General features: G+C 35.9%; 1 protein-coding gene across 15 annotated transcripts in view; it reads right to left on the minus strand.

Moving 5' to 3' along the window:
* Positions 1-25,744, minus strand: part of Zc3h12b (zinc finger CCCH-type containing 12B) — a 270,812-nt gene that overhangs the window by 15,394 nt on the left and 229,674 nt on the right. For 12 of the 15 annotated variants that reach the window (XM_058578244.1, XM_046440400.2, XM_058578225.1 and 9 more), the window contains one exon: positions 285-1,042. In XM_058578244.1, the coding sequence (XP_058434227.1) occupies positions 285-889 (605 nt within the window). In that variant the 5' untranslated portion in view covers positions 890-1,042. Of the gene's footprint in view, positions 1-284; positions 1,043-19,593; positions 19,655-25,744 lie in introns of all 15 variants that reach the window. The other 3 variants (XM_046440401.2, XM_058578239.1, XM_058578222.1) reach the window with 1 other exon arrangement.

The raw sequence follows: 25,744 nt of genomic DNA on the forward strand, positions 1-25,744 counted from the left end.
AGGATGATTAGTCTAGCTAAGTAAGGATGTGACAGCAGACCCCAAGAGCTAAAGGGCTATGACTCCTCTGAAGCATCACTGATTATCAGAGCTGATTTCAAAACACCTGAAAATAAATTTGTAGCAATTTCAAAGGAAAGAGAAAAAGCAAGGACAGCATTATGATAGACTCTGTCTACAAGACACAGACAACAACTAAGGGCTTCTTTTCAAAGGAATACAATTTATATGAGCTTAGGACAGGTTTTTTTTTTTTAAGAGAGAAAAAAAATCACTAGTCTTACCTCATAGCCACATTACTTCCATCAATGACAATTGGCCTCAAATTGTCACTATTGTCTATTTCATCTTCAAGAGACAATTCAGGGCTTGCAATCTCTCTGGAGCCAGGCCCACGGGGCACTAATAGACTCAAGTTGACCTGCCCTTCTGAGTCACCTTTGTTCCCAAGTCTGACAAGCTCTGCCAATACATCATTTATAAGTGATTCTGGACCCAGTTTATTCAGCACTGATTGAATCTGTTCCTCAGCATAGCCCAGCTTTAGAGCAAAGTCCATCTTGGCTTGATATTCCTTCTCTATGTCGAGTTTACCATCCTGTAAAATGCTGCTCTGGGAGAAACTTGGACGATCCAGGCAGGGTGATCGACAGAGCTGGCGGTGTGGCTTGGAGGGCATCTCCTTTCTCTTCAGCTGACCATCTCCAGGTTGGCAGCTGCTGTTGTTGCTGCTCTTAAGGCTCAACTGTTCAGGGTCACTCTCAGAGCTCATCCACTCTTCAGAATCATTATTTCCCTGCTCGGTACTGTCCTGCTTTGGATGCTGCTTCTCTTCCTTGGAGGCACTCTTCTCCATTTTTGGTGTCTCCACTGCAGCTGTGGCCGTCATCCCGTTCAGTGGATAGTCTGAGGTCTAATCAACTCTTTTTCTTTTTAGCCTGCCTGGAATCCTTGTATAGTGGCATTCCTCTGTGGTAAAATGTGGTTGCAATGGTGCAAAAGTTTGCCTGTTTGGTTTGGTATGTTCAGATGTTACCAGTCCCTACAAATAAACACATGCCACAATCATCTTTAGTAAATTTCTGAAAAAGAATCTAATAGAAACGTTTCTTCCTAAGAAACTACAGATTCTCTGTCATTTGATTTTTCTGCTTACAATGATTAGCCTTGCTTTACACTAAAAATAGTCTTCAATTCTAATAATTCTAGACAAAATATCAGTGTTGGCAGTAATGTTGTAATTTCCACATATACATATACAAATATACAGCTAAAGTTTTCATTTGTCACTATAAGTTTGAGAAAGAAAAACAATGCATTTCAGCAGGGTGAAAAGTATGTGTATTTCTGGGTGTGTGCACATGTGTGTGTGTGTGTGTGTGTTGTGTGCTCGCATGTGTGTGTGTTTGTATCTCCTTGGAAAGACTTTTTTCTTCTTTTCTGTGAGAGAAGTGTTTCTAGATTCTTCAGCATACCCTGGCTAAGGCTGAAATCCACTCCTGAAGAGCATTTCCTATTTAGCATTACTCTGCAAAATATCAGGAATCCCATCAACTAAACAGACTGAACAATGATTAAAATTGCTTTCATACAACTGAAGTAGTCTGTAAGAGTAACAAATAGGCATATTCCAGATGTAGATGGTGGTATGCAGATACTCTCGAATATGTATGTAGTCTTATTTATTTATTTGTTCATTTATTTTGAGATACTGGTTATTGAACCCAGGAGCACTCTACCACTGAGATACATCCCCAGCCCTTTACAAGTGTTAATTTTGAGACAGGGTCTTGCTAAATTGCCCACTGGTCTTAAGCTTGGGATCCTTTGCCTCAGCCTCCCAAGTAGCTGGGATTACAGGCATGTAACACTGTACCCCACTGCAGCCTCTTTTATTTATTATAATTGGTAAACAAAAGGAGAAAACTGTATGGCTACAGTGGTACACTCCTTTAGTTTCAGCTTCTCTGATGGTTGAGGAGGGAGGATTGCTTGAACCCAGGAGTTTGGGGCCAGCCTGGGCAATAGACCAAGAAGCCATCACTTAAAAAGGAGAAAACCAACACAACTTTCATGATAAACCAGAACATTTTAAAAAGAATATTAATTACAGAAGAGAATTAGGGACTACTTTTATTTACAAACTCCTCTCACCTACCTCATCTTTCCTGGCAGGTTTCAATTATAACCTGTTTTCTTCTCTTTGAATATCAGTTTTCTCATGTGTGTGAAATGAGGATATTGATAGCCATCTCACATAATTGTAAGGATTACATAAGATGAGTGAGGAAAGTGCTTAGAAAAGTGAACGAAACACTGTAAGTTTTTTTTTTTTTTTTTTTTTTTTTTTTGGTGCTGGGGATTGAACCCAGGGACTTGTGCATACAAGGCAAGCACTCTACCAACTGAGCTATATCCCCAGCCCCTGTAGGTTCTTAATCTATATAAAAGAGGAAAACCTGTAAGTACTGACAAGATTCTCAGGCACCAGCTGTGCTCATTATTATACACCAAGTCATCTACCTAAGCAGTATATTGGGAATTTCCAGTTACATCTGAACTCCATTTATGCCTACAAGAAAAAAAGCCACCAATAGTTATAACAATGACATGGATATCTGCATGATTACTTTAGGAGTCACACTTGGAAATATATTTATATAGAAGTGACACATCAGAACTGACATTCAGTCAGCATGTAATGACTTCTGTAATGATTACACTATTACTTTTGACTTAACAAAATCCCTTTAATGAATTAACCAAACACATTCACCCATTTCCTTCTTCCTTTTCCATAAATCTTTATTACTAAGTTCATTTCCAAATAAGTTTTTCATTTGCTATCTTTTATTCTTTTAAAAATAATTTCTGGTCAGGTGCAGTGGAGCATGCCTGTAATCCCAGAAGCTTGGGAGGCTGAGGCAAGAGGATTACGAGTTCAAAGCCAGCCCCAGCAAAATTGAGGTACTAAGCAACTCAGTGAGACCCTGTTTCTAAATAAAATACATAATAGGGTTGAGGATGTGGCTTAGTGGTCGAATGCTGCTGAGTTCAAGTCCTGGTATACCCCCCAAAATAATCATTTCTGGTGTACAAAGGACAGAGATTTTCCTCTTAAATTTACTCAAAGCTCCAAAGTCACTGAAAGCAACTATTTAAAGGACTCTATGTACACTTTTGGCAAATGAAAGGTACTTTTAAAAGACAAATTCCATCTCTCTTAGCTAGTGGGACATAGAATACATTTCTCCTTATCTACTATCCAGTATTTAGCTCTATTTACCTTGGCATTGATGGGATGGGAATGCAGCTCAGTGATAGAATGATTGCCTAGCATGAGTAAAGACCTGGGTTCGATTCCCAGTACCCAGAAGCAAAACAAAACACACACTGATATAGGTGTGAAAACTTTCCTAATGTTTATGAAGACATACAATAAGAGATTTAAATTTATGGAAAATCCCACAAAGATAGAGAACCCTTACTAAAATCACTATTTATAATTGCAAAAGTTTGCCACTTAATAAAATAGAAAAGAAACACACAACTTAGCAGAAATAAACTTGTGTTTACAATTTAAAGTTGTAAGCAAGAAGATTATTAGAAAAATAGTGGTTATCTTTCTGAAAACATGTGTAGGTGTCGTGTTTGTGTGTGTGTGTGTGCGTGTGCACGTGTGTGTTTTATATGCAAACTTCTTGGGACAAGATAGCAAGAATGTCTTTTCATTCAAAAGAATTGTCACTGAGTGACAGACACTTTGGCAAGCCCCAGGGTTAGGAAGAGAAACCAGAACTGAGTCTGTCCTCAAAGAACTCAAAAAATGGTAAAAAAAAAAAAATGCTAGATGTGGCCCTATGAAGTACTGAAACAGTTTCTATAGAGGGTGAAAATCTGAATTACAGGTCAAGCTGAGATACTTTTGAGAATAAAGGGAGTGTTTACAAATAGTTATGCCAGGAAAATTGGCATAAACTGGGGATGTCCCAGAAAACCTGGATATATGGTTGATTACCCAAATTACTTTCCTATTTCCACTGACATGTACTGTGAAAACCCATATCTCAGTGGGGTGTGAGGTAGGAGTGGTGGATAAAAAGATTAGGAACAATTCAAGAAGAATATTATATTTGAAGTTATTTTGAGACTCATAAATAAATATATAAAGAAATACAAAATTATTTACTTAGTGCCAACATATTAGGGTATGGGATATTAAACAGACAAGAATCCTGACCTCAAGGAACTTACAATGATGGTGGTGGTAAATGGAGATAGATAATAATCAAATTCTTATATAATTACATATTGTGGCTCAGTAATTTAATTGCTAAAAGGTATGGGAAACTATGAGTTGACCCTTAAGGGAAATAGTGATAATTTCCTGGGTGGAGAGGAATTTTTAAAATTATAAAGACATAAAGATCAATGATATAGAGCGTTGGTCAATATCTCATGCGTAATATCACTGGTGAGAAGGATAAATGAAAACATTGAGGATATCCTAAAGAAAACACCCACTTTTGGGGCTGGGATTGTGGCTCAGCGGTAGAGCACTTGCCTAGCATGTGTGAGGTGCTGGGTTTGATCCTTAGCACCACATAAAAAACAAATAAAATAAAGGTATTGTGTCCAACTACAACTAAATATATATATATATATATATATATATATATATATATATATATATATATATCTCACTTTTTCCCAAAAAGGAAGGGGAGTGGGGAGAAAAGCTTCGAAGATGATGCTCTAGCTACTACTTATGATAGATGTTAAAAAGAATTGTTACCTTTCATTGTTATTGAGTTGAAAAAAAATCACGAATGTGTTAAACATTGGCGTTCTTTGGAAAATTACATTAGTCAGAAAAAATTATAGGACTGGGTATAATTTGTTTTAAGAATCTAACAGCTTTGTCACTATGTGTTACAGGTACAGAGCTTAACTATAGTTTGCTTAAGAATTTCCACTAAGCAAAAAAGATTAGTCTTCTACTTTCTTCTCTCTTCCCCAGTTCTTTCAGTATGAAACACAATTCATTCAGTTTGCATTTGCACAGAGCAATTTTTCAAGATCAATCTTCAAGTTCTACTATAAATTTCACTCCATCTTTCCAAACTCTATCAAAGGACAACTTATAGGGAGATGTAAATATCTGACCATGTCTACTGATCTAAATCAATGGTAATGTTCCAAAAGGCCCCCAACTAATAAAAAATATTCATAAAAATAACAATAGGGCTGAAGTTGTAGCTCAGTGGTAGAGTGCTTGCCTAGAGTGTGGGAGGTTTGATTCTCAGCACTGCATACATATAAATAAAATTTTAAAAGGTCTATTGACAACTAAAAAACATTTAAACAATAACAACTACACAACAGCAATTTTCATAGGACAGAATTACTTGGCAATAGACAAGTCAATAACAGAATAGTAAAATTATTGATTTTCTGTTGATGGTTGAGCTATTTATTCAGGGAATGAATATTTTTTTTGGCTTTCCATTAAATACTGTATTTTTTATTAAATTATTTATTTATTCTAATTTGTTATATATGATGGCAGAATGCAATTCATTTCATATTACACATATAGAGTACAATTTTTCATATCTGGTTGTACACAAAGTATTTTCACACCATTCGTGTCTTACATACATGTACTTAGGGTAAAGATGTCTAACTCATTCCACCATCATTCCTACCCCTTTGCCCCCTCCTTTCCCCTCCCTCCCCTCTGCCCTATCTAAAGTTCCTCCATTCCTCCCATGCTCCCCCACCCCCCCATTACCATTATGAATCAGCATCCTCATATCAAAGAAAACATTCGGCCTTTCGTTTTTTGGGATTGGCTTGCTTCACTTAGCATTATATTCTCCAACTTCATCCATTAACCTGCAAATGCCATGACTTTATTCTCTTTTAATTCTGAATAATGTTCCATTGTGTATGTATACCAAAGTTTCCCTATCTATTCATCTACTGAAGGGCATCTAGTTGGTTCCATAATTTAGCTATTGTGAATTGTGCTGCTATAATCATTGATATGGCTGTATCCCTGTGGTATGCTGTTTTTAAGTCCTTTGGGTATAAGCCAAGGAAGGAGTGGGAGAGCTGGGTCAAATGGTGGTTCTGGGAATGAATATTTGATAAAGAGTAGGAACACCTACTTAGACTAACTGTCCTCCCCTCCCCGCTGCAGCAATATTTTCATAAAAGCCATCCTTAGAGAAATACACATATAAAAGAATGACCTGTATGGAATTTTTGGTGCATCTCAGGTAATTGAGAAATGGCTATAGTTCAATCATCATTAGAATACTTCCCCACCCCCTCTAAACTGGATCACTCTTTTTAGGATTAGCTTTATAGAGAATAAAAACAGATCTTTATTGTATCAGGTCATCACATTTTACTTTAAAAAGGATAAAGAGAATAAGTTCTTGTGAAAATTTAGTAACAGTAATAAAATATGAACATTTATATTTGCATTGCATCTTAGAGTTGCCTAAGTGCTTGCACACAATGCTGTCAATCAACAGAGCTACATCATTGTCTACAGAACTCAGATTTGAGTTATTATGACTTACATAACCCACTTTCAATTCCCTGTGTCAAGCATATCAGCTAAACAAGTCACAAAAGCCCCAGGGAGAGATACAAAGTTAAGGCTTTGCTTGGCAGGCAAACGGGGTTGAAAACATTATATATTCTCAAAATTAAAAAGGCTCACATAAAGGCACTCTGAAAAATCCAAAATTCAAATCTTCCTATTTTCATTTATAGTAAATCAATCACAGGCAACAATTATATCATAAGGAAGAAAAATATTTGTTTGATTGCTCCTTCAACCCCGAACTACACCCACCTGTTTGTGTAATCTTGAGTGGATTATAGTTAGGAACACTTAGCAAATAATTTAAGTCTAAGGAATAGCATATTTTCTGTAGTTTGTAAATATGGGACTTCCCTCTAGCTATGAGAGCAGTCTTGGTAACCTTTCTGGTTTTATATTACTATCCAAACAAAATTGATTTTTTTCTTTTTTCCTTTTTATTTTTTTTTATCTTCAATGCATTCTCAATATTACACATGTCACAGACAAAATTGTCACAGCTAGAGCTAAAAACAACTGAACTTCCTTAAAACCTAGGATTTAATTTCAAAGGAGATCTAAAAGCTTTGCATGATTAAACTCCCTCAATTCTTATCCTACCCTCACACATCAAATGGTGAAGCTTTATACAAAATATTTATAGATCGACAGTCTGACTTTCATTACCCACTAATCCTTTTAGTACTTCAAACACAATGGACACAATGATTTGTTTTCAAGATCCATTATACTGGCGCTGCTCAGCAGTACAGCACTTGCCTAGCACATTTATTAAAATAAATAAATAAAATAAAGGTATTCTGTCCATCTACAACTAATTTTTTAAAATGATCCATTATACCCAGTTTTGGAGTTGGTGCTCATTTTCCAACTACTTTCTACTGACACTTATTTCATTAGGAAGGCCCCATGCACATCTAAAACACTTTGCAACACACCCTCTGTTCAAATGAATCAAACCACATTTATAAATGAAACCTGAATTTATTCTCCACTACACAATAATATTTTCAGTGCTTAATATTCTAAAATGAAAAGGATGCTATAGGTTACATAACTGTATTCTTTTATATATATGAAAAAGGTCTAGGGAAAGATCAGTTGAAATTCATGTGGGGGAAGCTACATTATATGCTGCAGGAGAAGGTCTCTGCTAGAGCTAATTGTGCAATGAATGTGTATTCTCTGTACACTAGTGATTGCGGGAGAATGATTATGAAAGGGGTTTCTCCAGAGAACATGTCGACTTCTGAGTCATTGATATAGTTCCTTTCTTTCTCTCTCTCCCTTCTCCCCCGTTTCCCTCCTCCTTCTCCTTTATTTTTCTTTCTGTTCTACCCGTCCTCACCCTAACACTCATTTGGTAAAAAGCAACAGGGAAATATGGATGTGTCATCTTATACTTACAGTAAATTTGAAAAAAAATAGTGCCTTTATTAATGACTTTAATAACAATAAACATCCCGAGCATCCCATTAAGTTAACAACACTGGGTTTGATTCTTCTTGATTATCTTTGATTTCTTTGCAAAACAAGTGGAAAAGAATACAACCTATTTTCTTTTTTCATATTCAAACCATTAGACTAAAAGACAAAATGATAAGAAAAGTTTTGAGGAGCAGTTCAATATTACAGCCATGCAATAATACAGCAGTTGCAATATTACAGCCAGCTTGATAAAATTTTGGTAAGCTCCCCAAATCTCCAAGATAAAATTTGAAATGTATTAGGGGGCAAATGGGAATAGAAAAGAAAGGGGGTATAGAAGGGTCTCAAAGGTTACTATTCGCTCATAAGTCCTAATTCACTTCCTTTCTCAAATAGTTATGTATAGATTTTTAATGTCTTTTCCCTTACTCAATTCTCCTTTATGCCTTTCTTTTGCACTTACTGAATATTTTAAGATGACATTTAGATTTCATTATTTTTTCACTGTTCTTAAATTGATATTTTATTGTTTGTTTTATGTGGTGCTGAGGATCGAACCCAGTGCCCTGCGCATGCCAGGCAAGCGCGTTACCACTTGAGCCACATCCCCAGCCCTTATTGTTTGTTTTAGGATATATATATATATATATATATATATATATATATATATACATACACACACATATATACATATATTTATATATATATATATATATATATATATATATTACTTTGAAGAATTCTTTTTTTTTGTTTAATTATTTTTTTATTTGGGGGCATACCAGGGATTGAGATCAGGGGCACTTGACCACTGAGCCACATCCTCAGCCCTATTTTGCATTTTATTTAGAGACAGGGTCTCATTGAGTTGCTTAGTGCCTCACTTTTGCTAAGGCTGGCTTTGAACTCATGATCCTCCTGCCTCAGCCTCCTGAGCCACTGGGATTACAGGCTTGTACCACTGTGCCCGGCTACTTTATGGTTTATTGATACATTATAATTATACACAATAGTGGGATTCATTCTGACATATTTGTACGTGCATATAATTTCATCAATCTCATCCCTTCTCCATCCCCTGTTCTCCCTTCTGTTTTTGTGAGATTCTTTATTCCTTTTCTCTCTCTAGGTTCAGCATATGAGAGAAAACATTCAATTCTTGACTTTCTGATTTTGGCTTATTTCACTTAGCATAATGTTCTTCAGTTCTATCCATTTAAAACAAAATGACATAGTTCATTTTTCTTTAAGGCTGAGTAAAACTCCAGTTCCTTCATCCATTGTAACTTGGCTACTGTGAACTGTGCTGCCATAAACATTTTTATTCTTTTATCACTATAGTATGTTTATTTTAGTTCTTTTTGGATAAATACCAAGGAATGGAATAGCTGGATTATATGGTGATTCCATTCCTATTTTAGGGGGGGAATCTCAATACTGACTTCCATAGTGGTCTAATTGTATGATTTTGCTGTTCCATCAACAATGTCTAAATGTATTTTTCTTCTGCATGCTACCAGCATCTATTGTTACCTGTATTATTGATGGCTGCCAATCTAACTGAAATGAGATGAAATCTTGGTGTGATTTTGATTTGTATTTCCCTGATTGCTAAGGATGCTGAATATTTTTCATGCATTTGGTAGTCATTTGTATTTCTCTTTTAAGAAGTGTCTTGTTTACTGCATTTACCCATTTATTGATTGGGTTTTTTGTGATAAGTATTTTAAAATATATATTTTATTTTTTAAAACTTAATATGTGCATTACAGGAAAAAGAAAAGCACAAAGAATAAAGTCTTCCAGTCACAAACAACTTAGTTGGATGTGTCTCTCCAAGTTGTGTGTATGTATGTGTGTGTGTGTGTGTAATATATATATATATATATATATATATATATATATATATATATATATATAAAACATCCCATTTTGTGTAATTGAGATTGTAGTGTGTATCATGCTTTTCCACATATGAATGTTCACCAATTCAAAATTCCTAAGCTATATGAATATTTTTGGTAACCAAGAATATACTATACCAATTCAATCTGTTACAAAAAAAATTGTAATCCTTTCTTGGGGATGTGGTAGGTTTTTTTTTTTTTTTTTTGGTTCTTTATTCTAGATATTAATTCCCTGTAGGAAGAGTAACTGGCAAGGAGTTTCTCTCCTTCTGTAGCCAGTCTTTTTAGTCTATTCATTATTTTCTTTGCTCTGTGAACACTTTTTAATTTGATGTTATCCCACTTATTGATTCTTGGTTTTATTTCTTGAGCTTTAGGACTCTTACTAAGGAAGTCAGTGCTGACTTATATCAGAGTGTTGAGTCTATTTTTCTTTTCCTGTGGTCTCAGAGATTCTGGTCTAACTTATAGGTCTTTGATACACTTTGAGTTGACTTTTATCAGGACATATTTCCTTTTCTCCTTTTACACACACACACACACACATACATATATTCATATAGACATATATATATATATATACACACACACACAATGCATAGTGTGCATATACACACACCATATATGTTATATATATGTACATATACATAATCCAGAAAAGTTACAAATGCAAGAATCCATGTTATAATCATTATTTTATTATCTGCATTCATTTCCCATAGTCCATATAACTTTGCGGTCATCCACTTCCTTTTTACTACTATTGGCAAATATATTACATGTGTTATACTTCTTATTTTAGGATCGACAATACATTCTATACATATTATTTGTGTATATTTAACTCAGTTGAGCAGAAAGGGGAAATATACATTCATATTATATTTTATAATTAATTAACTTTACTGGTAATTTTGTCATATGAATTCCATTTAGTATCTGTGATCCCTTGCTGTCAGGTTGAAGAACTTAATATTTTTTGTAAGGTGGATTTACTAATAAGAAACTTTCTCAGCATTTTGTTTATCTGAGAAAGTCTATATTTTGCCTTCTTTAAACAAGAGAATTGTGGATGTAGAATTATTGGTTTATTGTTTATCTTTCAAGAAATTTCAATGTGATGCTACTGCCTTATAGCCTCTATTATTTCTGCTGAGAAGACAATAATGTCTTATTAGAATACTTTTGTAAGTGCCATGTCATTCATGTCATTATTCTTGTGTAGCTTTCAAGATTTTCTCCTTATCTTTGACTTTCAACTAACTAAATATATTAATTTGTGGCTCTCTTTGTGTTTATACTTCTTGGATTTTATTGAGCTTCCTGGATTTATAGGTTATTGTATTGACAATAAATTTAGAGCATTTTTAGCTATTATTTCTTCAAATATTTTTTTCTTCTTCTGTCATCTTTCCTTCTACTACTGGCACTATGTATATATGGGTGTGTTAATGTTGTCCCACATTTCTCCAAGGGTCCATTAATTTTTCTTCATGCTTTCTTTCTTTTTATTTTTTGGTTTGCATAATTTCTATTCTTTTTTCAAATTTGCTAACTCTTTCTTCTGTAGTTCAGACCAAATGTTTTTTCCTTTTAGTAATTTTAAAATTTCAGTTATAGTAATTTCAAACTGCTAATTTCCATTTGTTTTTACTTTATAATTTGTCTTCATTGACATTCTCCATTTTATAAAACATTGCCATACTTTCCTTTATTCTGTAGTCCTACTTCTTTAAAAATATTTATAAAGGTATATCAGTTTTCTGGGGCTGCTATAACACACGGCAATAAACTAAGTGGCTTAAATAATAGAAATTGTCTCATAGTTCTGGAGGCTAGATGTTTGAGATCAAAATGTCAGTAGGATTGTCCTCTCTTTGAAGATATGATGAAAAGGTCTGTTCTAGGCCGCTTTCCTAGCTTGTCATATTTCTTTGGCTTGTGGCAGCATAACTCCAATCTTCACATGGCATTTTCCCTGTGTGACTACCTCTACTTTCCTTTTTTTTTTTAATAAGGAAATGAGTCATACTGAATTTGGGGCCCACCTGACTCCAGTGTGATCCTATCTTGACCTAATTAATTTCATCTGAAATGAAACTATTTCTAAATAAAGTCACAAACTGAGGTTCTGAGGATTAGGAATTTAACAAATGAAATTTGTGTGTTGGGGGCACAATTCATTTTATAACAAATGGTTACCATGAAATTGTTTTATGTTAAAAACAATGTCTTATTCTCTTATAGGTAATTTTTATTGCCTTTCATTTTTCTGGTATTTGGGCCATACTATCCTGTTCCTGTGCATGCCTCATACATTTTTGGTTGGCAACTGGACCTTTTAGATAATATATTGAACCAACTCTGAATATTGGTTATCTCCTGTTACTAGAGTTTGTTTTTGTTATTTGATTATTTAGTTAGTGTCTGAATTATTTTAGTGAATCTATCCTCCATTCCCACAATGAAGAGCCTCTGATATTGCTCTTCAAGGAGGCACAGATTTGGGCTATTACTCATAATTATTCTGAGATAATAACTGAAGTAGAGGTCTCTTTCTCTCTTTTCCTGACCACATCCAGCTATTTGACTCCACTAATTTCTGGAAGATTATTCTACTGCTTTCAGCAGTGCCCTGGGACACATACTGCTCTAAAGCTAATAAAACAACAGAAAATTTTCTGTGATCAGTTTTTGATATTTGTTCTCACACCAACAGCATTCCTCCAACATATTTTATTATCTGGTTCTCTTCTGTGGGCTAGTTGGCCTACAGTCTAGGCTATAGCTTCATCATATCTTTAATGATTCTCTTAATTGCTCTTTACCACAAATTTCACTGCCTCCATTCTTTTTAAAAATTATAATTATGAATGCACTTTAATTATACAAATTAATGGGATTCATATATACCTATATTGTGTGTTGATTATGTCTATCTACACTTCCTCTACCCTCTCATTCCCTCTCCTCCTCCATCTCTCTTGTCCTCTTCCCAGTCTAATAATCCTCCTCCTCCTCCTCCTTCTTCTCCCCTCCCTCCCTCCCTCCCTCCTTCCTTCCTTCCTTCCTTCCTTCCTTCCTTCCTTCCTTCCTTCCTTCCACATATGAGAGAAAATATGCAATACTTGTCTTTCAACGTCTGGATTATTCTACTTAACATGATGTCCTCCAGTTCCATCCACTTTCCTGTAAATGACAGAATTTTGTTCCTCCTTATGTCTGAATAACACACACTCTATTTCCTTCACTGCTCTTGAGGACATCCTCAGATTTAAAGTTCTTCACATACTGTTGCCAATGAAGGCAGTCATTTTGGAAAAAGATTAAGATTTATCTATTTTATGGCCTGCTTCTACTACAGACAAAATCTCAGTGGCAGAGCTCTGGAGCTGGGAGCATGGCAACTTTGTTTATGAGTCCATTGGCTGATGCCAGAGATGGCTAAGTAAAGGGGCTAACTGGTATCCACAGGATGGGTCATCCTATCAACTTAATAATTAAAGTCCTCCTCTCCTGAAGTTACCCTTTGGTGAACATTCATAGGGGAGCATCACATTTTTTATTCACTCAGAGAGGTCTATCCACATACCTCTTCAACATATTTCATTATTACCAATTTCTAAATCACATACCTTATACCGTATATATTTCATTATATAATGGTATGCTCTCATGCACATTTAACTTTGTGGATTTGTGGGTCAAATAACACCTAATTAATAATGGGAAACTAAGATCACATGGTAACTGGGTGGCCCATGATTTATTATCAAGTCTCTACAAAGGCCCAGTATCAAGAGCTGTTTCTCAAATAGAGAGTAGTTATCTATGAATGATGGCAGGAACTTGCTCCCAAATACTAAATATGTACACTGTGATTCATCTATGAGGCTTGACAAAAAGCATACCCATCTGCTACTGACACCACAAATGCAATAGAATTTGCTGGATAATATAGCCTATGTTGCAGAGCAGCTTTCAGAGTAGCCTGTAGCTGTTGCAGAACTTTCTTTTCTTCTGGGCCCATTCAAATTTAGCAGATGTTGGGGTCACATTGTAAGTGGTCCAAAGTAGCACATCAAAATGAACAATATGTTGCCTCTCAAATCCAAAGAGGACTAGTAGTTGTGTCTATTTGTTGGTTTTAGGAAATACAATAACATATCTTTCACCTGAGAAAGGATTAACCTGCTCCACATCATTAGACCCCTTGAAATTTCTCTAAGGTAGAGTCCTTGAATTTTAGTTATATTTATTTCCTACTTTGTTACACAAAAATATCTTACCAATATGTCTAATATAGTTGTTTCTTCTTGATCACTAGGTCTAATCAGTGTAGTCATCAATTTAATGGACCACTGTGATACCTTGTGGAAGGAAAAAGTAATCAAGATCCCTGCAAACTAAATGAAGACACAGGGCTTGTGAGTTGATATGTACCTGAGGTAGAACAGTGAGGCTATATTTTTGAAAAGAAACTTCTTCTGGTGGCTTTTATTGATAGCTATGGAGGAAAAGGCACTTATCACATCAAAATACTCATATCTAGATAGCAAAGGTGTTTATTTTCTCAAGCAACAAAACTACATTTAGTATAGTAGATGCAATTAAAGTTATCACCTGGTTAAGTTTATGGTAATCCATTGTCATTCCCCATATTTTTTTGTTTCTTTTTTAATGGCTTCTATCTCTGTTGACTTATTCATGTTGTTTATGTATTACTACCTTTGTTTCATCTAATTGTCTGTGTTTTCTTGCAGCTCACTGAGTTTCTTGACAATGATTACTTTGAATTGTTAGGCAGTTCATAGAGCTCTATTTCTTCTTCTCCATCTACTCCTCCTTGTTGTCCTCCTGTTCATCCTTCTAGGGTCTCATTATGTTGCCCAGGTTGATCTTGAACTCCTGGGTTCAAGTGTTCCTCCTGCACCAGCTTCCCTATTAAGTGGGGTTACATGTGCACATCAATATGCCCAGATACTCTATTTATTTAAGGTTGTATACCGGTGCTTTATTTTGTTCCTTTGGTGGTGTCATTTTTCCCTCATTATTCAAAATCCTGTGGGTATGTATTGTTGTGTATGGATTTTAAAATTAGAGGCATATTCCAATCTTTGCAGATTAGCTTTGGCAGAGAAAGCCCTCCACCAGTCAACCCATCCAGAAATCCTGAGAGACTGTCTGTTGGGGTCCACAGGTAGTATTGTTTCTGGAGTCTTCAAGTGCGCTGGCATGGTACCTGAGTCAACAGGTGGGTGGGCCTGACACCTGGGACCACTGAAACTGGCCTGTGTGCTGGATTTACTGAGGTGCACCTGTCAAATGGATCCACAGGCATGATCTTGAAGTTTGGTTATGTCAGGACTAGCCTCAAGCCTAGGTCTACAGGGGCCAACCTGGTGCTGAGGCAGGGCTTGAGCCTGAATCTATGTGTGTGTGTGGGGGCTGGCCTCCTGCTGAGACAGGTATTAGGCTTGGGTCCAAAGGAATGGGTTTGGACTCTGAGGTATGAGTACCATCTTGGCTCTGGGGTGGTCCTGGTGTCTGAGCCCATGGGGGCTGGTCTGGGTCTTTGGTCTGTAAAAGTTGGACTGTAGACTTGATCTGTGGGTGGTTCTGGACACTTGGCCTGTGTGGGCTGGCTTGCACCAGGGTCTACTGGGATTATCTGAACTTTGAGTAAGCAGGAACAGAACCTGGATTCCGGGTCCACTGGAGCCTAGGATTGTAGAGGATGACCTGAAGTTTAGGGTACTTCTACCCTGGGTATGTAGAGTCTAGCCTAAAAGACAGGTCCATAGGTGCTTTCCTGGGCACTAGGTCTGCAGGGACTGGCCTCAATCCTGGAGCCACAGGGACTTGATAGTAGGCTGGGTCTATGAGGATGGGTCTGAGTTTTACCGACTTGGAAGCCATACTAGAGCTTTTATCCACTATAACATTGGGCTATGGGGGATGACATGGAACTAGGATCCGTGGATGTTGGTCTGGGGTAAGCCTGGAGGGTTGGTCTGAGGATAGTGTCCGGTTGGCCTGGTGCTAGGTTCTACTGGGACAGACATGGTGCTAGGGTTTGAGATACAGTTGAGTATTTACTTCACTCTTCATGCTGTATTTCCTGAACTTAGGGGAGGGGTATTATGGGTAAGATGAAACTGTTATTTTTACTCTGTTTAATGTATCTTATTTCTGTGTTACTCATATGTACTGTAATTTCTTACTTGGACATTAGCTCTTATGAGGTATTTTCATGCATGAATATTTGTTTAAATTGATATTGCTGCAAGTCTCAAGAGGAACACTGGAAAATCCTATTCTGCCATCTTGATGTCCACAGAGTGAATTCAATGTTGTTCTTCAAGATTCCTCTGAATTTTGCTCAGGCCAAATAGGGCAGTTGCATGAGTTGTGGTGAGAATTACTACTTATGCATCTTTCAAATCATTTATTGTGGCAATATTTTTTTATATTGTGATTTTTCACTGGTTCTAAACATGATATTGGGAATCATTGTAAGATCTTTGTCATGCACATAGTATAATTTGATAAATTTTCCTCCAGTTCCTACCTTGCCCCTCCTGCTTTCCTCCCCCAAACCCTTCCTTTACCCTACTGATTTCCCTTCTATCTCTATGAGATCCCCTTTTCCCCTCTTTTCTCCCTAGTTTCCATGTATGAGAGGAAATATATAACCCTTGACTTTCTGAGTCTTGATTACTTCTTTTAACATGATGTTCTTCATTTCTATCCATTTCCCTACAAATTACATAATTTTGTTTTTCTCTATGGCTGAATAAAACTTTATTGTGCATATATACCACATTTTTAATCCATTCATCAATTGGTTGACACCATGTTGGTTCCATAACCTGGCTATTGTGAGTTGTACTACTATAAACATTAGTATATATGAATTTCTATAGTATGCAGAGTTTAATTAATTACATTTAATAAAAACCAAGGGGTAGTAGTACTATTTTCTGAAATTTTCCCAGGGGTGAGTTACTGTTTTGAGTTTACTATTTTCATAGATAAAGGCAGTTGTAGTGGTTTCCATTTTGCCTTTCCTACCATAATAGCCCTTACTCTACAGGTCAGGGAATGAATGTGAGAATTCTTCCAGCTGCTACTTATGTATATTCCAATTATGCATTCTGTAACAGGGAAAATTATCACAGGATGTATTCGGGGACATGCTGAGCCCATTGTGAGTTGGACTTAAGCTAAAACTCCATTGATCATGTGACCTCTATAAGGTCCTACTCTCATGACCAAAGTTACCTTTTGAGTCTCTTGGAATTAGTGTCAGTTCATATCGAATGCCCATTAATCCTAAAAAGGTCTGATTATTTTCTTTTTTCTAGTGGCCTCCATTACATTCTAGGGGTTCTTGGCCTGCAAATTGGTTCAAGTCTGAGAATAGATTGAGGGTCTGTCACCTCTTTTTTTGTGATTCAATTTAGAATTTTGTTCATTTGTCCTGCAAGTTTTCTGTTTACACAGATCAAGTAAGAGTTTAACAAATTTCCTATATATTTCACTTCTAGGAATGCCATTATTAACTAGTCAACACCATAGGTCTGAATGAAATAGACTATTCTGATTGTTTCTTTTATTCTTTTATTCCCACCTTACCATTGGCAGTTTAGTGCCATCAGTTGGCTACTGCTACCCTGGGATCCAATTATTCCCATTGTACTTAAGTTTCAAAATTCAGTGCCTGCAGTTCCCATTATAAGTTCTGACTACAGGTAAAAGCAATAATTTTGTAGCTGACTTACTTATAATGCCTACCACTGCAACTTTTAGTTGGATGACTTGGAGCAAACCATTGACTTTACCCAATTTATAAAATGGAGGCAATGACAACTATTTTTCTTATCTCACAGAATGTCTATGACCTCAAATAGAATAACAAATACAAAAGTGCTCTAAAAGGTATAAATGGGTATATGCATATAAATTGTGGTTGTTAATATAAATCTGTGTTCCTGATATTTCATGTGTTTCTTTGAAACCTCTTATTACTAATGATTACATTTAATAGTATTCTTTATTCAAAATGTATTTATCAAGCACTTGATTTATTACATATATTGCTCTAGACATTAGGAATACATTCCAGGGAGTTTCTCAGTCACTTTAGATATATTAATAGGTTAACTAGCAGTTTTTGATGCTGGAGATTGAACCTTGTTACAGAATGCACAAAAAAGTAAAGGTAATCAGAATAATGTATAAAAATAATATATAAAATGAGGATATCAATAAATAAACAGAGATCAAAAATAAACAAATAATAAATTACAGAGCTGAAAATATGATAGCTGAAAGGCATAATTCACTCGAGTGACTTAATGGCACATTTGAGTAGGCAGAAGCAAGAATAAAAGAACTTAAAAATAGAAAAGTTAAAATGATTTATTCTGAAGAGCAAAATGAGCAAAGAATAAAGAAATTCAAGTAGACCTTGAGGTACTTGTGGGACACCAATAAGTAGACTAACATAAAGTGATAAAAGCCTCAGAAGGAGAATAAAAACAGAAAGAGTATTTGCAAAGATGATGGCCAAATAACTTTGAAATTTGATGATGAATTTACACATGCAAGAAACATAACAAACTCTAAGAAGATTACACTGAAATAGATCCACACTGAAACACAGTATAATTAAACTGTTCAGAAATAATGATATAGTACCTTGAAAGCAACAAGACAAATGTGACTTATCGAAAGCAACAAGACAAATGTGACTTATCACATGAAAGAAGATCTTAGTAATGTTAATAACCAATTTCTCATCAGAAACCACGGAATTTAGAAGTCAGCTATAAAGTGCTGAAGAAAGAATATCAAGAAAGTATTATATGTCCTTTGTGGCTCAGTGGCAGAGCGCTTGCCTAACATGTGTGAGGCACTGAGTTCAATTCTCAGCATCACATATAAATAAATGAACAAAATAAAGGTTCATCAACATCTAAAAATATTAAAAAAAGAATTATATGTCCTATAAAACTATCATTTTACATTAAAGGAAAAATTAATACTTTCCAGAAAAAGAAAATCTGAGAGAGTTTTGTTTTTTCTACCAGTAGACTGCCCTAGAAGAAATGATATAGGGAGTCTTTTAGATTGAAATAAAGGAAGTTAGATAGTAACTCTACATTGTATTTTCTATAAGATTAAAAAGACAAATGCATAAAATAATTAAACACCAAAGTTATTGAGTGCACAAAGTATACAGAAAAAAATTGTGACAACAATATAAAGAAGCAGTTCATTATAAAAATATAATTTTATATGCTTTTAAAGCTAAGTTAATATCAATTCAAATGACACCATTATAAATTTAGGATATTAAAGACCTTTAACCTTCCTGCATCTGTTCATATGTAATGAGGAAATTCCCATGGCAAGCACTAAGAAAATATCTAAAAATTAGGAAGAGCAGAACAAGATGTCAAAACAGAACTCTCCAGCAATCATCCCCCACAGAAACATCAGTTTGAACAACTATTCCTACATGCAAATACCTACATTAGAGAGAAGGAAATCAGATGAGGGTTCAAAATATCAGTTTATATCACAGTAAGAAAAGATACATTGAAGAAGATAGGAAAGACAGTTTTGTATTACCTGTCACAATCCATTCACCCTCAAGCCCATGAAGCACAGTGTGGTCAGGGTTTTGATCTGCCTGAAGGAAGTAAGGAAAATAAGCATAGAGCTTTACTTTGAAACCCAATATCAGTCCCCTCAATAAAACTTAGAATTACACAAACATCTATGGGTCACTAACTCCAGACCAGTATACCCACAGACTGACTCTCTAGGGCCACCTAAGTATGAAATAGCAATTTGAAGCCACAATGAGATGTACTCAAGCTCTGGCCATATTGTTGCTGACTGACTACACTGGCCTTGGGGGTCAAAATCAACCATAGTGACAGGCAGATTTCACCAGCTGGGAGCTTGGGTTCCAGCCTGGCACAGTACCAGTTTCCAAATTTATAATGTCATAGACTGGTGTCATGTTTGTTGTAGTAATTCTGGACTAAGGGTACCCTGTAACACTGCAATAGCTGCAACAGTCATGGACTTAAGGAGTATCACAGAAGACTTGCCTAAAATTTTTAGACAGGCTCATTATAGAAGAATGTCTCCAAATAAAGCCAGGCTGAAAATGTTTGAATTAATGCTTCCTCCTTCAATGCACCAACACTGATACATGATCAGAAGGATCAAAAACAATCATGGAAATAAAACATGACCAAACAGATGAAATAAGGTGTCAGTGAGTGGCCCTAAAGAAATAGAGATGTATTAACTACATGAAAAAGAATTAAAAGGAGGTATCTTAATGTCTTAACTTCAAGAAAATATGGCTAAACAGTTCAGAAAGTTAGCAGAAAAATTTAACAGATTGAAATAATAATAATAATAGTAAATTAAACAGAAATCTTGGTGTTGAATAACATAATGAACAAAATGAAACAATGCAAACAGAAGAAAGAATCTGTAAGCTTAAAGAAGGGAAATCACTTGGTAGTAAAAAATTAAAGAAGAAAAAATATGAAAGAACAAAAAGGAACAAAGAAAGTTTCAAGGATTTATGGGACAACATGAACAGAATAATTTTATGAGTCACTGGAATTAAAGAGGGAGTGAAAAAGATAAAGGAATAGAAAGCTTATTTAGCAAAATCATAGCTGAAAATTTTCCGTATCTGGAGAAAAATATATGAACAGATACAGGAATGTTAAAGGTCTTCAGTCAGATTCAATCCGTATAAGACTGTCTTAAAACATATTCTAATTGAACTGCAAAAGATCAAAGACAAAGAGAGAATTCTAAAGCAGCAACAGAAAAGGAGCAAATCACTTATAAGGAAGTTCTAATATACCTAGAAGCAGACTTCTCAGCAAAACACCCTGAGAATATTAAAAAAGAAAATGAGAACTGAATCAAATGGTATAGTATAAAAGATTAGAGATGAGAGATTTAAGATGGCAAATTACAGGCACCAGAACTTGCCTGCTTCTACACAACCAGAATGAAAACAACAGGAATGGGCTGGGGATGTAACTCTATGGTACAGCAGTGGGCTCAAGGACCTGGGTTTGATTGCAAGCACAGAAAAGAAAGAAAGCCAGAAGTGTAGCTGCTTGTTGAGGCTGGTCACTATGATTGAGTGCTGGAATGCAATGGGGGGGGGGGAGAGAGAGAGAGAGAGAGAGAGAGAGAGAGAGAGAGAGAGAGAGAGAGAGAGAGAGAGACACTTAGAGATACCCAGGTTTGTTAGTTTGTTTGTTTGTTTGTTTGTGTGTGTGTGTGTGTGTGTGTGGTTCTGGGGATTGAACCCAGGGCCTCATGCATGCATCCTGAGATTTTTTGATAATGGAACAGTAGGAGAAACAGAGCACCCCAGCACTGATCAAATGGTAGCAAGGCAGGAGTACAGGGACCTCATGGTGGAGGTATAGGTGAGGGATACAGAACACCAGTGAGCTCCACTAGAGCAGGATTTGGCACTCTGTAGACATATTCTACACAAATAGGAAAACTGGAATCTGGATAGCCAGCTTGTACTAGAGAATCTCTATGTATTTTGCATATTCTTACAGTGCTGTAATTGGGAGCCATCTGGAGAGGGGTCTTATAGTCTGAGCTTACTACACTGGTAGTCAAAAGCCTCTTCATTTTCCTGGGACCCTTGTCTCAGCAGGTAACCATTTCAATTCAGTTTGCCCTGGGGAAGACACTCTGACAGTGGACCACTGAGAGTTCTATGCAGTGGGAAACCAGTCTGTAATGTTGAAGAAAAGAGAAGGCACCTCCCTTTTAAATCAGGGGTTTGTGAGTCCAGCTGTCAAAGCCTGGGGGAATGAATCATTCCCTAATGATTTCACAAATGGCCAAGTATGGGAACACCAGAATCAAGGGTGGCACATTGAGGAGGCCCCAACCCCCTTCCCAGTACAGTTCTTTTGTGACTCTATTGCTCCTCTCCACCTGCAGAGGAGGCTGGGGATATACCGCAGTCCTAGGATTAGCCCTCCATCAGAGTGTGCAGCCCAAAAAGCCCCAGAAAAAAATCTTTGGGGAGTTCTACATTCTGTGTAATGACAAGTTGTAGCACCTGTGTTACCACTGCCCTTGAAGCACATAGCTCTAGAAGCTCTGAAGAGAATCTTTGCTAGATTGAGATTTACATTCTGGGCTCAACTGCTAACACTACACAGCATTTCCCCTACCCTCAGAGGGCACATCCAAGAAAGCTCCAGAATCTTTACCTGGGTGGGCCATTCTGCTTTCCATGCTAGCTAGTTCCAGTGAGCAAGGCAGCTGAGAGGAATTCCAACTGGCTTTAGCTATAAATCTCCTCCTCTAATCACCAAGGGAGCACAACAAAGGAAAAAGAGTGGAATGAATAACACATAACCTTTGCTTTGTCCATTGGGAAGGGACCCTGCCTATGAACACTCAGAGAAGCTTTGATCAGCATAAATTGTATCCACTCATGTTTTACTTCATTCAAGTACCTAAACTAGGATGAATCTTTATTTTCCATAAATACATTTTTTTTTGGTTGCTGCAGTTTTTGTTTCTTTTTTATATTTATAGACTCTTTTTAACATTTAATATTCCCCTTTTCCATTTTTACTGGATTTCCATTTTTCTCTCTTGTCTCTTTGTTTGAATTTCTAATTATTTTCTTTTTACTCTTTTTATTATAATTTTATTCTATTATTTTTAACTTTGTTTTATTCTACATTATATCTTCCTTATAATTTCTGTACTAGTAGTTGTTGCTGCTGTTATTGTCTTTTCATTTGGTATTTATTTTACCTTTTTGTTTGTTTTTCTTTTTCACAATGCTGGGGATCATGTCTGGGGCTCTGCATGTGTTGGGCAGGTGACCTGCTACTAAAAATATTTCCCAACCCTTTTGAGAGGAATTGCACCTTGCTCCAGTCATGACCTAGTCCTGCTCAAACCTTAGTGGATACCCCAACTTAGAAAAAACAAAGGGGTAGGGCTCCAGGTGACAATTTGTCCCCAAATGTGCATGTCTAGGGGACATTTGGTGATCCATTTTACTCATCCTCACAACAACAGCAGAAAGAAATAACAACTGATGTGAATACCACATTTATGAAGGTCTTTAGCATTATTTGTTCCCATACCCTATTAGAGTTAACAGTGATGATAACAACAACACTGCATGTATCACAGAAGGAGAGCTGTGATTCAAGTCCCTGAATCTCCCCATTGAAACAACATGATCTACAGCAGTGTCTAAACAGCAGATGAAAGCTCTAGGCCCTTCACATAAATTAGAGCAGACGGTGCCAGAATTGTTTTTAAGTAACAAAACTAATGTCAACAGTACTTTAGGAAATCCCTGTCACTTGGTAGGGAGTTCCAATACCATTTTAAGGAGTAACCACAGAGGATACACTCTATTTACACTGCTGTCTATACCATATCTGCCTGAACCACCAGAGAGAACCAACTTTCATGAAACAGAAAAAGCAGGTTCCTCAGGCTCCAACACAGTAAGCATTGAGTCAAAACTAACCAACCATAGTCAGATAAGCAACAAGGAATCTACACTGTGAAGACCAATTGGACTTAACACAGCAAACTGATACCCCAAGATACATCATCAGGAAAGGCTGCTCACTAAGAAGATATAAAAGTGGAAGAGATACGCATTTCAACAGATACACTGATCTCAACATAGAAACACAAAAAATATGAAAAAATATACAATATATTTCCTAAAGTTCATAATGCCATAGTAATAGATTCCATACATATCAAAATGGGTGAAACGCCAGACAAAAAATTAAGAAGAATGATTGTTTGAAAACCTCAATGAAATCTAGGAGAATACAGATAAAGATAAACAGTTAAATGAATTAAGGAAGATAATGTAAGATATGAAACAATATTTTCTGAGAGAAAGCCAAATAAAAATCTTGGAGGACTAATTACAACAAATTTTCAAAAAAAAAAAAAAAAAAAAAAACATCCTGGAGGGCTAGAGTTGTAGCTCAGTGGTACAGCACTTGCCTCACATGTGTGAGGCACTGGTTTTGATTCTCAGCACTGCCTATAAATAAATAAATAAATAAATAAATGTCCATCAACAACTAAAAAAAAATTTAAAAATCTCAGAAATGAAAAGCTCAATAAGTGAGATTTAAAAACACTAGTTGAAAGCCTCAACAACAGACTAGTTGAAATAGAAGAAATAATATTGGAGCTTAAAGAGATCTTTGCCAAAATATTGCAACTAGACATCAACAAAGAAAAAAAAAGAAGGAAGAAACATACAGATCTCTGGAATACCATTAAAAGGTCAAACATCCATGCTGTTGGCATACTGTAGGAAGAAGAGTTGCATGCAGAGGGCTCAGATAATATATTCGATGAAATAATGCAGAAGAAAACAATTGATTCTTCAAAAAGATAAATAATACTGACAAACCTTTAAACCAACCAAAAGAAATAAAAGATACAAATAAATGAAACTAAAGGTGAAAAGGGAGACATTTCAACAAATACCATGAAAATTCAGAGCACTATTAGGGAATATTTTGAAAAACTATCTGCCAATAAATTGGAATTTCTAAGAGAAATGGGAAACTTTCTGGACATATATGTCTTAACAAAAGGTAACTAAGGGGACATAAAAGACTTAAATAGATCAATAACAAGTAATAACATTAAATTAGTAATAAAAGGTTTCCCAACAGTGAAAACCCAGGACAAGATAGAATGGCTGCTGAATTTTAATAGACCATTAAAAAGAATTAACATTTACACTTCTCAAACTATTTCATAAAATAGAAAAGGAAGGAAACTCATTTTACAAAGCCACTATTATCATGCTACCAAAACTTGATAAGGACACAAGAATAAAAGAAAACTATAGGCCAATATCCCTAATGATAATAGATGCAAAAGTCCTCAATAAGATTATCAATATAACAAAAGAAGTGAAGGACCTCTGCAATGAAAACTGCAGAACATTAAATAAAGAAATTGAAGAAGACCTTAGAAGATGGAAACACCTCCCATTTTCTTGTATAGGCAGAATTAATATTGTCAAAATGGCCATACTGCCTAAAGAGCTATATGATTCAATGCAATTCCCATCAAAATTCCACTGACAGGGCTGGGGTTGTGGCTCAGTGATAGAGCACTTGCCTAGCGTGTGTGAGGTACTGGGTTCGATTCTCAGCACCACATATAAATAAATGAATAAAATAAACATCTATCAACATCTAAAAATACATTTTAAAAAATTCCAGTGACATTCTTCACTGAAATAAAAAAAGCAGTCATGAAATTCATTTGGAAAAATAAGAGACCCAGAATAGCAAGAGCAGTCCTTAGTGAGAAAAGCAAAGCAGGAAACATTACAATATTGGACCTCCAATTATACTACAGAACTATAGTAACAAAACAGCATACTTCTGTCCCCAAAATTGAAAGGAAGACCAGTGAAATAGAATAGAAGGCACAGAGACAAACTCACATAAATAATTATTTGATATTAGATAAAAGGTGTCAACAATATATTGGAGAAAAGAGACTTTTTAACAAATGATAATGGGAAAACTGGAAATACATATGTAGTAGAATGAAATTTAACTCCTATCTCTCTCACTCTACACAAAAGTCAACTCAAGTAGATCAAAGACCTTGGAATTAGACCAGAAACCCTGTACCTGCTAGAAGAAAATGTAGGCCCAACACTCCAACATGTCAGCTT

The sequence above is a fragment of the Marmota monax genome, unplaced genomic scaffold, assembly GCF_021218885.2.
Source record: "Marmota monax isolate L192 unplaced genomic scaffold, Marmota_monax_Labrador192_F-V1.1 WCK01_AAM20220418_F8-fsc00134, whole genome shotgun sequence".
In the NCBI taxonomy this organism is placed as follows: Eukaryota; Metazoa; Chordata; class Mammalia; order Rodentia; family Sciuridae; genus Marmota; species Marmota monax.